Source organism: Pelophylax lessonae (genome assembly GCF_965119305.1).
Source record: "Pelophylax lessonae genome assembly, chromosome: 6".
Taxonomy (NCBI): domain Eukaryota; kingdom Metazoa; phylum Chordata; class Amphibia; order Anura; family Ranidae; genus Pelophylax; species Pelophylax lessonae.
The window spans coordinates 190,130,464-190,144,206 of record NC_138773.1 but is presented as its reverse complement, the minus strand read 5'-3'; the positions used below and the strand labels follow the sequence as shown (position 1 = coordinate 190,144,206).

At 42.4% G+C, this 13,743-nt stretch overlaps 1 protein-coding gene across 3 annotated transcripts in view; it reads left to right on the top strand.

Annotated features, from left to right (window-relative positions):
- TRAK2 (trafficking kinesin protein 2) overlaps positions 1 to 13,743 on the top strand; it is a 95,601-nt gene that overhangs the window by 44,252 nt on the left and 37,606 nt on the right. Inside the window, exons 3-5 of one of the 3 annotated variants that reach the window (XM_082261308.1) lie at positions 1,691 to 1,885; positions 9,633 to 9,695; positions 10,118 to 10,194. In XM_082261308.1, the coding sequence (XP_082117434.1) occupies positions 1,691 to 1,885; positions 9,633 to 9,695; positions 10,118 to 10,194 (335 nt within the window). Of the gene's footprint in view, positions 1 to 1,690; positions 1,886 to 6,008; positions 6,133 to 9,632; positions 9,696 to 10,117; positions 10,195 to 13,743 lie in introns of those variants that run through there. The other 2 variants (XM_082261309.1, XM_082261310.1) reach the window with 2 other exon arrangements.

The following is a 13,743-nucleotide window of genomic DNA, read 5'->3' as shown; positions in this document are numbered from 1 at the left end:
CATTTTTTTGAATCACATGACCTATGAAAAACACACTAAAAGCAACGTAAAATCGCTGCAAATTCGGCAGCCATTATTGGCACAACACTAAAAACCCTATTTTCGGCTGATAGTTTTGGGCAGCCAAAATTTCGGTGCATCACTAGTGCTTTGTTTTACCACGTAATAAATTTCATCTCTGTGGCGGATACAGCTGTCATTTTATGCACCAGCCCAACCAGCCAGACAAAATGTTTAGTTTAGGAAAAGGTTGGAACCTCTCTGTTTTTTTTTATCTGCCATATGTGCCCCCGTTGGGGAGATTTCCGTTCACTTCTCAGCGTAGAAAGTCGTATAAAATCCCTCCAACAGGGACACAGATTTTTATTGGAACGTGGAATGGTCTGTGCCTTACTGTCCTGGTAACAGTTGAAACCCCTTTTGTTGTACATGTGTGTGTTACAGGGACGGAGAGTGATTGAAGCCAACCCAATCTGGTAACAAACTGAAACATGAGAAAAATTTTAGCTCCTTCAATCAGAACTGCAAGCTGTCTGTCGCAATGGCTGACAGTAGTTGCAGTTCATTCATTCACAGAACTCTGCGCTGTATTTAAATTGCGACCGTGGGTGCGGGGAGAAGATCCTGCGCTCGCTGTCAAAATGGAGGGTTAGTTTGGAGTTAGCGGTTTATAGCAGCAGTCACCAACCAGTGGTCCGTGTATGACTGATGGTCCTTGAGAAAATGTTGCTGGTCCCTAGGGTTTGTGCCAGAAAATCAACATTGTAGTGGAAGTATACCGCACAGTGTTGTTCGCAATGCGCGCTGACAGTCAATGCTGTCAGCGCACATTGATACCTAATGCCTCCTCGTTCTGGCTCCTGTGAATTCAGAGGGAGGCACTGGGAGTAGTACAGAGCACGGAAGGTGAAGAAAGAGAAGGCTTCCGATGGTAGCACTGATCAGACTGTGGGAGGGAGTACAGAGCTCAAGCACATGGCTGGCTAGGGGGGTGAGCTCCAATAATGAGTTTATATAAGGCAGCAGTGTGATGGACAGCGAGCCAGAGCATTGTGTGTGTATAAGGCAGCAGTGTGATCTAGGAGAAGGGGAGCAGAGAGATGGAGCATTTTGTGTGTATAAGGCAGCATTGTGATGGACAGCGAGCCAGAGCATTGTGTGTGTATAAGGCAGCAGTGTGATCTAGGAGGAGGGTAGCAGAGAGATGGAGCATTGTGTGTGTATAAGGCAGCAGTGTGATGGACAGCGAGCCAGAGCATTGTGTGTGTATAAGGCAGCAGTGTGATCTAGGAGAAGGGGAGCAGAGAGATAGAGCATTTTGTGTGTATAAGGCAGCAGTGTGATGGACAGCGAGCCAGAGCATTGTGTGTGTATAAGGCAGCAGTGTGATCTAGGAGGAGGGTAGCAGAGAGATGGAGCATTGTGTGTGTATAAGGCAGCAGTGTGATCTAGGAGGAGGGTAGCAGAGAGATGGAGCATTTTGTGTGTATAAGGCAGCAGCGTGATCCAGGGGGAGGAGAACAGTGAGCCAGAGCATTGTGGTGTATAAGTCATGTAAAATTCATGTTAGTGGATTCACAATTATGAGTTTAGTGGTCCATGAGGTCCAAAATGTTGGTGACCACTGGTTTATAGTGTTAAAAAAAAAAAATGTAATGTGTAGCTAACTCTTTACCTCTTCCTTCACTAGAGGTCTGTCATAGCCAAGATGTCCCTGAAATGGAACTGGTGAACATGTTAGAGGATCAACTACCCCAGTACAGGTTACGAGTGGACTCCTTATTCCTCTATGACCACCAAGACTGGATCCAGTCCCCAACTAAACAAAGCAATGGGCCAGGCAATCTTTCTCCTGTACTGGCTGAAGAGACTTTCCGTTACATGAGTAAGTGTCACGCTGTAAGCAGAATGCTGAAAACCTCCTTAGAAGTCTAATTTTAGGTCACTTGTCACATTGTACAAAAAGCTAACTGGCCTTACAAATTAGAAGCAGATACTTTTTAAGAAGTGCATTTACAATAGATGCCTGCTTAAGCCCCTTACACACGCACCGATTGTTGGCCGTAAATTTCCGATCGGCCGATTGTCGGCTTGTTAGTATGATGCTTCCGACAACCGACTGCGACTTTTCGGCCGAACAAAATCTGGTGTGCATGCTATAAAATTTTTGTTGGCCGTCACCAGAATGGCCGATTGTTCGTCAGTCAGTACAGATTTCGGCCGACAAAAGTCAGATGAGCAAGACTGGGCATGCTCAGAGAAGAAAAAACACACGAAAAGTAGACCAGAACATGACATCACTTCTGCAGTTGGTTGTTGTTGGCCGACAAAATTTGTGTGCAGTCTAGAGCACATTTCAACCAACACAACAACACTGGACAAAAGACGGCCGATCGGTCGGCCAACAATCGGTGCGTGTGTACGAGGCTTTAGGCAAATGGGATGCTGTCTCAGGTCGGTCTCTTATATAAATGTTTGCACTTACCCTGAAGGTTAAGAGATGGGACTCCCCATAATACCACAACTTACTGGCCAGTAAACCTGCCCATCATAATGATGAGCTTATACAAAGTTGCATGGGGTTGGAGATCCGTCAAGGTCGCTCAAGGGTTCAGGCACCCAGCTGCTAGAGCAGACATACAAAGGTATAACTAAGCACCTAAGGTTTTCGGGGGTATTTAACTAGTAGTACATTGTAGTCGGTGTATTTTACGTCTTTACTATCTATACTCATGTTTTATTGGTTTAATACTCTTTAAACTGGCCAAAGAGTGTTAATATGCTGCTAATTACATGCTGTCAAGCTGCACTATATTCAAAATATATATGCCAGATTTACAGTAGGTTGATTGCAGCTTGTTTTGCCTTTCCTAAATTGCATTGTAGGTAGGCTAATTGATCAGAAAAACAGACAAAATCTATATATGCGATCCTATGCACTTAGAAGATTTAGACTTGCTTCAGATTGCAACCAAGGGAAATATGAATAATAAATTGATATTCTACCATGTTCTTTATTTTCGATTCCCTCTCAAAGAAGTCTAATAATTAAAATCTGTGTGTCAACCCAAGTATAATTTTAAATGAAACCTCTTGCTGTATTGCTGTCAGAGATGATTTATACGGATGAAGTCCCTGCTGAACCGGCTGAATTTTGATCCATGTTTGGCCAGCTTGAAGCTTTAACTGAATGACAAACACACTGCGCTCTCGTTTGTTCTCTTGTTTTGCATTTACCAACACCACACCTCTAAGCACTTCTGCATTCAGTAACATTTCACCTCCACCCATTCTTCACTAGCTGAAACCACGCCTCTGTACTAGCTGTCACCATACCTAAACCCATTTTTGCATTCACAAACCCTACAACAACACTCTTCTGCACACGCCAAAACTGCAATGAAGCAATTTTTTGCGCTCGCTAACATTGCACTTAGATGCACATTTGCAATCACAAGCACCACAATACCGCACACTTTTGCATTTACCAACAATGCAATGACATACACTTTTGCACTGACCAACCCCCACAGTGACTTTTAACTAACACCACAAATCCATGCATTTTTGCACTAGCTGACAATGCAGCTATGCATACATTTGCACTTGCAGATGCTGCTTCGGAGTGTACTTCTGCACTTGCTGGCACTGCACCACCATGCTCTTTTACACTCAGCAGTGCTATCATGCACACCTGCCGACACAGCAGTATTGTGTGCTCTTGCCCACACTGCAACTACTCGCATTTAGGAGCTCGCCAACACTGCAACAGCACACACCTTTGCTAGTAAGACAGAAGAAACAAAAATAATACTTTTTGCCCTTTTGGTGCTGGACATATGGGCAGTTCTGAGGCTTTAGCTGTGTACATATTCACCTAGGTGAATGCAGCATCGGGCCCCGCCACCTCTAAGACTGAGCAATCAAAGACTACTGATTGCTCATGCTCACTTCTGGGTCGTCCTTGGGCAGAGAACCAGTGGCTGTCAGTCAACTGCTCTCTGCTCTGCCCCTCCAGCACTCACTGTAGCGCCAGGCTGTGCAGGGACTTAAGTGGCTGGTTCAGGCTCTCAGCGTCATGCTCAGAGGCTGAGCCAGCTGCTGATCCAGGCATCTGTATGGATTCCTACATTAAAGTTATGATCTCTCCAGAGTCTGAACTAGCTGAGTGACATAAGCCGATAGCGGACTTTAGCCTGCAGTTGACTGAATTTGGGTCACAGGAATGCACTTATTTTCTTCACAGTGCTTTGGTTCTATTTCTCCTTTTAACGGAGTATTGTTTGGGCATAGCTGGCCAATCAGAAGCCCTGCCTGAAATAATTTCCCACTTTGGCCACATGACAATGGTTAAGCATTGGTTTCATGACCTGACCTGATCTGCACCGAGGATATACTGAAATGTTTCTCAAAAAAAGTAAATGGTTCTAATGCTTCAAGATTAGTACTGGCCTGGTAGTTTAGATGATACTAACCCACATTTTTATGTAATACTTTAGTCTTTGGTTAAGTTTAGGGCATGGATTAGGGGGTTACAGATAGGGTATGGGATAGGGTTTAGATTGGTTTAAGTTATGAGAGTTTGTTTTCAGAGTTAAAGGACAAGTTTGGGGTTAACAAAAAAATAAAAAACACGTACTCACATTTAGGCTGCAGCATCAGTCCCATGTGTGCTCTAAGCTCGGGAACTGAGCAGTCACATGATCACTCCATTCTCGGTCTGCACAGAGTGGAGAGCAGTAACTATCAGTCGCTGCTCTCCACTATGTTCCTCCAGCGCTTACTGCAATGCCGGGCTGTGGAAGGGGAGGAAACAGCGGGATCTGGTTCTTGAGGCGCTTTTCCACTGCATGGAACCGAACGGTTCGGCTCCCTTTTGTGCTTTTCCACTGCTGGTACCGCATGGTATAGTGTAGGAACGGTTCGGTACGGCGGCGCTTTTCCACTGCATGGAACCGAACGGTACGGCTCTCAAAAACAGTACCTACTCGATTGTGGTTCCAAGAGGTACCATACCCGGTACCATATCCCACAATCCTTTGCATGCAGTCACTACTAACCACTGATTGGTCAGAGAATCCCACCCACCCCGTTGTTATCCCACCCACTTAACTTTAGTACTACTTTAGTGGAAAAGCAAACCATACCGTACCGAACCGTTCCAACACCGTACCATGCGGTACCAGCAGTGGAAAAGCAAACCTGGCCAAGCAGGGTCGAGTAGAGCCGAGCCGGTACTTGCAGTATAAAAGTGCCATAAGTCTCATGCTGAGAGCAGAACCAGTTGTCAATCAGGCAGGTGGCTGGATCCCGATAATATAATCAGGGTTCTTCCAGAGCCTGGAGCTGCTCTGCCATATCAGCTGATAGGGGGCAGTAGCCTGTTGTCATCCGATTCTAGCTCACAGGAGAGCAAAAGTAAGTGCACCCCTGTGACCCATAGGAGAAGTATGGCCAAAAAAGCTCTAGCCATGCTTCTCTTTTTAGAGTTGGAGATTTATTTTATGGGTTGGAGTGTGGGTTAAATGTTGGGGTAGGTTAAAGTGTGTGCGGATAGACTGTTAAGAACTATTTTCAGAGGGTAGGTTAGGGGTTTAGGGAAGGGAGAACTATAAAGTTGGTATTATAGTGACTATGTGGAAGAAAGTATTATGTGATGGTTGGGTATCTTTCCTAAAGTGTTTTTTAGCTTTGTTCTTTCCAGCAGAAAGTCCAGCTTCAGGTTGCCAATGCATGAAATTCATATACTGTATGACATCTGTATCAGAGACATCAATAAACAATATATGTAGGATCTATAGGTTGTCATTGGAATGTGGTTTGCACAATATGTGACCTACAGGTTGTTGCTGATAATAAAAGTAGAAGTGTTCACAAGTAATATTGATGTTTTTATCTGAGCTGGGCAGGGCTGTGTGTTTTTTATTGCACCGTAGTGCCTGAGGGAAAGTATGCACAACTCTGTACATAGGTTTCACCCAGCTCCTTGCTAGTCACACAATGCAGGAGCTAGGACTGGTTACACCACCTCAGGTCTGACAGCGCTGTGCGCCTTCATCCTAACAGCGATGGACAACGGTGATCTGGATATTAATCAGAATGAGGAGGTTCTTAACTCCATTAGCCTGCAAGGTGAGCTTGCTTTGAATGCTTCAGTTTAATTGTACAGTGTTAGGGGTGGAATCTCCAGATCACTGTACTGAACATTGCAAACTTTTTAAGACTTTAAACTCCAGCATTTTTTTCTTTAACCGTTCTCTTTTGGAACATATTTTTTTTTCTTTTTTTTTTTTTGCTGATATGCCTAATGTAGCAATACAGCAGAAAATATGCCTGACTTATGCTGTTCTGTTGGTTTCAAAAAATTGTGAAGCACCGACATGAAACACCGATCAGATCTAACTTCACCCCAACTTTCTAATCTACACACTTGTTCTGCTTGAGTTGTTCAAATGCATTGAAGAGACAGCCAGTACTTTAAAAGGAGGCAGTTGGTGTTCCTAAACTATTTTATTTTCATAGGGTCCTTTTTTAAGCTGTTTTAAATTAGAATTACCCCAGAGATGGGGCTTAACATCATCTGCAACTGAGCAATACCTGATTGGCAACTGCTGGGTAACACACAGGTAGGATGGGAAAAATCTGACATTGCAGAACGGCAAAGAGAGTCTATGAGTAACATACTAAATAATGAATACAATGTTATCTGCCCTCTATAAGGATGCTCGGAGTGAATACCACACTTCCAGTTAATGACATTATTTTAGTTTGGGTGCTTTATATGAGTTGGAGTAAAGTAAAGCCGCAATTTGTGCCAGTCTTGTAACAAAGTAGAAATATATTCTGTTGTGATGCTCTTACAGCTAAAAGATACTAGCTGTAACTCCGAACGCCTCTTTTTTAAGCTTACAGGTAAGAAAAGCTTACATGAGAAATGCACTATATTGTCAAAAGTATTGGGACACCTGCCTTTACATGCACAAGAACTTTAATGGCATCCCAGTTGTAGGGTTCAATTTTGAGCTGGCCCACCCTTTGCAGCTATAACAGCTTCAACTATTCTGGGAAGGCTAGCCACAAGGTTTAGGAGTGGATCTATTGTAATGTTTGACCATTTTTCCAAAAGTGTATTTGTGAGGTAAGACTGACTTTGGACGAGAAGACCTGGCTTACGATCTCCGTTCTAATTCATCCAAAAGATGTTCTAACGGATTGGGGTCAGGACTCTGTGCAGGCCAGTCAAGTTCCTCCACCCCAAACTCGCTCATCCATGTCTTGATGGACCTTGCTTTGTGCACTGGTGCGCAGTCATATTGGAACACGAAGAGGCCATCCCAAAACTCTTCCCACAAAGTTGGGAGCATAAAATTGTCCAAAATGTATTGCTATTCTGACGCCTTAAGAGTTCCCTTCACTAGAACTAAGGAGCCAAGCCCAACCCCTGAAAAACAACCCCACATCATAATCCCCCTCCACCAAATGATTTGGATCAGTGCCAACTTCACAAATGCACTTCTGGAAGAATGGTCAAATATTCCCATAGACACACTATTAAACCTTGTGGCCAGCCTTTCCAGAAAAGTTGAAGCTGTTATAGCTGCAAAGGGTGGGCCAACTCAATATTGAACCCTACGGACGAAGGTTGGGATGCCATTAAAGTTCATGTGCATGTAAAGGCAGGCGTCACAATACTTTTGACAATATAGTGTATATTCAATTTTATTTTTTAATATAGCTCTATGCCAGTGTGTTCCAGCATAAAACTGTTGATCTTAAAGCTCACCTGTGCCCAGACTAGAAGTTAAAGTATTTTACTTTTTCTTACGGGCAAAAATATACAGTATTTAAAACAAGCCATCAATGACCTCTCTAGCTGCTTGTACTGTGGGGGGGGGGGGGGGGGGGAGCTGCGATTTAAACGCCTGTGCGTTTTGAGCTTTTAAAATGAATTTCTTCTATCGAAAAACGCAAGGGGCAGGTTAATTTCATGTGCAACAAATTTTTTGTTATTACCATCCCTAATCAAGTTGTACATTGTTACTTTCTGAATCTATGTGTTGTTGAAAATAAAAGGGTGCCAACAATATGTTGTTGTTTTCACATTCTCTTCTTTGTTCAACCACTCTTATTCAATTTGAATTTTGAGCACGGAACCACTCCAAGAAGCCCTGAGAAAGTCAGCCATAATGCAAATCTTAAAACAAAAAACCTACTAATATATCAAGTACAGAGAATAAAAATGAAAAGACAATCCAACAAACTCAACCCGTACTATGGTGTCTACAACCTAATAATCCATGTTAAATAGAAAAACCACAGAAGGCAGGTTGATTTTGTGTACAACAAACTCTGTTGGCACCATCCCTGCTCAAATTTTACTGACGACAACTCAATCATCCCATAAAATAGGTGAAGAGGGGAAGGAAAATGGGACTCTCATTGTACTGGCCAGAGATGTGAATCGCATAAAAAAACAAAAATGTTTTTAATATTAAAATTACATAGCTTCCAAAGACCTAACTAATCTAATCTAGTGATTGATGGTCACAATATACCTACAGTATTTTATCACTTTTTAATTGAAATTTTTCCTTCCTCTCCATACCTCTTTTATGGAGTGATTGAGTGGTACTTCAGTACAATAAGGCCCCCTTCACACAGGTGCCCCACTGAGTAGGCGGACACAGCCCTCTCTCCTCTATGTGGCAATCTGATGGAAACGGACGACCTTTCTGTTTTCATCCGATGCCATTCGGTCCGCCAGACAGATGGGGATAGGTCGCCCATCTGTCTATTTTTGGCAGATGGGATCGGATCAGATGGTGGTGGGTGTTAGTGGACATGTGTCCGCTGACATACGCCACTTCATAGAAGAGACTGGAGGGTTCGGTCAGGTCTGCCTGAAAAATTGACAGATCCGATCGCCTGTGTGAAAGGGGCCTTAAATTAAATTTCTCCATTATGCCTTTAGCTACAGAGATGAATGAGGGCTTTTATTTATTTTTTTAAAGTGTTTTTACTATTTGTTCAGAATGTGTAAATACTTTGTTGGGCTCAGGTTCACTTTAAGCAAACAGTCTGAATCTAACTAGATCTAGACCTAATTAACTGGCAGAATGAAGGTGTATGTGTTTTATTTTGTTAATAGTCATGACTTAGGCCCCGTTCACACTGGGGCGATCCGACTTCCCGGGGCGGCCTCACAGGTCGCGGCACGCTGCTCGCACCGCGACCTCGGAGCGGCCAGCACGGACTTCATAACATTGAAGTCAATGCAGGTCGCTCCAGGTCGCCCCAAAGAAGCTCCGGAACCTTTTTCTAAGTCGGAGCGACTTGTGTCGCTCCTATTAGAACGGGTCCACAGCTTCTCTATGCCAGGCGACCTGGCAACTTATAAAGCTGTCTGCCTGTGTTACATTTTGCACACATTAATTCTATAAGGTTAGCGAAGAGCACAACATGTTCTGTCTGCCATGTAAACGCCTTTAGTAAACGACTTCTTTCTAAAAATGATTGTTCTTAATATTGCCTTTGTGTTCTAGCTCATTCTTCTCTGTATGATTTCTGTTTATTCTGTCTTCTTATTTCCTTTTCTTTTCTTTCCTTCCCTTCACCTTCCTACCTTTCTTAAGCTTTTGTTGAACTGCCAACCACGTCGTTTGATGACTCTTGTAAATCAAGTCAGAGTTCACAAGGTAATTTTGAATTGAATCTTTAACAAAACTACATTGTTGGAATTGATTGCACATACTTTGGAAAATGTGTAATGTCATTACCATCTTTGCAGATTACATAATTGAGTTGTCTGAGTCCCCATAGCTAGGAAAAGGCCAAACAGTGCACTGAAGGTGGTACAAGTTAGATGATCGCTGTGCAGTCTTGGAGGCCGTCCACACTCCGATTTAGAAAGCTATTAAATACTTGGAACGTAAGACAGACCTATCTAGAGCCACAGTGTGCAGGAAGGTGACAGCCATGTACGGATGGATTTATAATGTGATCATGCATAGATTCCCATAGATTTCCGCACTCTTATTTGCCGTTATATACAGTCTTAGGTGCTATATATCGGATTGGTCTTTTGCACTTATGTATGTTTTTTTTTTTTTTTTCTCAGTTCTCGGTTCAGAACGAATAGATCAGATGACTAGAAGTTATAATGATGCAGATATGCTAAGTCACTTACTGACCGAGGTAAGTTTACTCATTCTTATTTTGTTGCAACAAATCATTATGAGTGATTGTAAATTAATTTTGCATCTGTAACAGGAACATTCTATATCTTAAAGGAATTGTAAAGGCAGAAGGTTTTTTATCTTAATGCATTCTATGCATTAAGTTAAAAAAAACTTTCTGGGTGTAGCAGACTCCCCAGCACCCCCCTAATACTTACCTGAGGTCCTTCTCTGTCCAGTGATGTCCACAAGTCCATCGGCCATCCGGGACCCTCTCTCCTGATTGGCTCAGACACAACCGCAGTGCCATTGGCACCCATGGCTGTCAATCAAAGTCAGCCGATCAGGAGAGAGGGGGCGGGGCCAAACTGGAGCTCCCTGTCTGCATGGACACACAGAGCTGCAGCTCGGCTCGGATGCCCCCATAGCAAGCTGCTTGGTGTGGGGGCACTCAATAGAAGGGAGGGGCTAGAAGCAGCAACAAGGGACCCAAAAAGAGGAGGATCCGGGCTGCTCTGTGCAAAACCAACTTCACAGAGGTGATAAGTATAACATTTTTTGTAATTTAAAAAAAAAAAAAAAAAGAGATTTAATCTGTAGTTTGTAAAACATAAACTGTAATAAAGAACAACGTGTTATGGAGAGGTGAGGTCAGTACAGTTAAGTAAAAATAACATAACTTTTTGCTCCCCTATACACGTGGCATCATACGCTTGCGCGTCATGACTTCATCAGTAGGGGTCCACTACTGACGAAGTCGTGCCGCCACGCGTATAGGGGGCGGAGACTGACGGACGAGCGGCGACCTGACAGCACGGCTCCTCATCTACATATGTTTTTACCTGCACGGCCCGCACAAGCTTGAATTGTGCTTTATAATGTGAGTTACATTTTATTATATCAATAAAGGGTTGATTTATAGAGAGCACTTGGATATCTTGCTACCTTTCATTTCATGCTAATTGATTGTGCTGAGCTCAAGACACTAGCAGTCCAGTGATTGGCATCCAGCTTTCCGGACCCACCTTCATTAAGGATTTATTGCTTCTCCTACATTTATTAGTGGTGATCAAATACCACCAAAAAAAAGCTCTGTTTGTGAGGGGAAAAATGATATAAATGTATTTTATGTACAGCGTCGCTTGACACCGCAATTGTCAGTTAAAGTAATGCGGGGCCGTATAGCAAAAAATGGCCTGGTCATGAAGGGGGGGTGGGGGGTGGGGGGGTAAATCTTCCGGAGTATAAGTGTTTTAAAGGATAAGTTCACCTTTTAACAAAAAAAAAAAAATTAAAATAAATGCAAATTTTTTGCAGGTTAAAAAAAAAAATGCATTAACTATTTTTTTGTTTTAGGAGCCTGGAAAGCATTGCACCTGCGATTTAGCAGATCACTAATGCCATGCACATATCCTGCAGACTGTAAGTGTAAGCTGTCTGCCCATAAATTGTACAGGCAGGCAGTTTTACACTGACAGGAAGAATCAATGAACTACCTGACTAATGTTTACTAGATCTGGTACGAGTGGTCATTGGAGTCCTGATCAAAGCCGGATGCGGCTATGCCCGAGTCTCCCGTCCCACCGGGAGACCCGAGCAACCAACCGGCGCTCCGATCAAAGCCGGATGACGTAACCCGGAGGCGGCATCCATGACGTCACGTCCGGGTTACTCGGCTGCTAAAGGTGCCGAATTTAAAAAGTGACAGTATTCAAAAATGCAGTTTTCGACATTTTGAATACATGGAAGTGTAGTGGAGGGGTCTAGGGTCTTTTAGACCCCCGATTCCTCCATAAAGAGTACCTGTCACTGCCTATTGCTGTCACAAGGGATGTTTACATTGCTTGTGACAGCAATAAAATTGATCAGATTTTTTTTTTTTTAAAAACCTGTGCTAAAATTAAAAAAATAAATAAATGAAATAGGAAAAAAAAAAGTTGTTTAGTCGCCCCTGTCGTCGTGAGCTCACACACGAAAGAAAACGTATACGAAAGTCGCGCCCACAAATGAAATCGCTGTTCAAACCACACGTGAGGTGTCGCCGCGATCGCCAAAGCGAGAGCAATCATTTAAAAAAAAGAGCTACTCTCGAACTCTAAACTGGTAACCGTTTAAAAATTTTAAAGTGTCGCCTATGGAGATTTTTATTGACCGTAGTTTGTTGCCATTCCGCGGGTGTGTGCAATTTTAAACTGTAACATGTTGGGTATCTATTTACTCGACGTGACATCATCTTTTGCAATATACAAAAAAATGGGCTAACTTTACTGTTTAGTTTTTTTTTAAATGCAGTGAAATGTAATTTTTAAAAAAAAATTGCATTTGAAAGACCGCTGCGCAAATACCGCATGACAAAAAATATTGCAACGACCGCCATGTTAGTCTCCAGAGTCTTTGCTAAAAAATAAATATAATGTTTGGGGGTTCCAAGTAGTTTTCTAGCAAAAAATACTGATTTTAACTTGTGAACAAGGGGGGGGGGGGGGAAACCACACAATTGGGTGGGGTCTCTCACCCCTTCAAAATATTTTGGGACTTTATAGGCAACTAGCAATTGCTGATCTCAGTGAGAAGAAATGTAACAATCATTTGATAAAAAATATAATTTTAATTAATACAGACATACAAAGATACAACAATAGACGTGTTCAATAACACATAAGCAATACATGCACATAAATCGTAGGACAAACTCCTACACCACTGGAACCCCAATGCCTCTGAAACCGATTCATATAAATACATGGTAAGTCATGATGAATCATGATAAATTATTATCAAATGTAGGGTTCACTCGTGGTAGATATGGAATCGCTACGCGTTTCGCTTAGTAGCTTCCTCAGACGATTCCTAAAGAGTTGTCTCAAGAATGATCAATTTAAGTTACCCCATCAGTCGAGTGTCCAATTTAAATGCATACGTGTCTTGTATGGCTCCACCAATATGTATTTTATTAAGCCCCCAGATAGATCACTGATGATCCCAAAACTTGGTCATAGGACTCATGTACTTATTACATTTGATTATAATAATTTATCATGACTCATCATGACTTACCATGTATTTATATGAACTATCTCGGAGGTTGTTTCTTACAGGTCAATTGAAATTACTCAATTCCTTATTCACTATACATAAGGCAAATGTGTAAATACACAGTTAAAATGCATATGTGAGAATTGTTTTACCTGCCAAAGTATTTATAATATTATTTTGCCAGTTTTGTGATCCAGACACTCCTGGCAGACAGGAAAGCCAGGTCCTGGACATCTCTGCAGATTGCATTGTAGTTAAGCTATACACATTGGTTCGGAATCTACCTAAGCCTTCAGTTGACTAGTGAAGAAAAAGCAGCATACTGATTATGCCATTCCTGTCCTCTACTTTTCTGTAAAGCTTAACATACACATTACTGACTTCGAAGGGCAGTCACCCAAGGAGAGTCTGCAGGAGTTTCAGACTGCCCAGAAACATTGAATAATTTCCCGACATCGCTGTAACTGACCAGATAGGCATTGATAATTTTATGGTATCCATGTTTGAAAAAGTTTACATATTCTTTTTAACA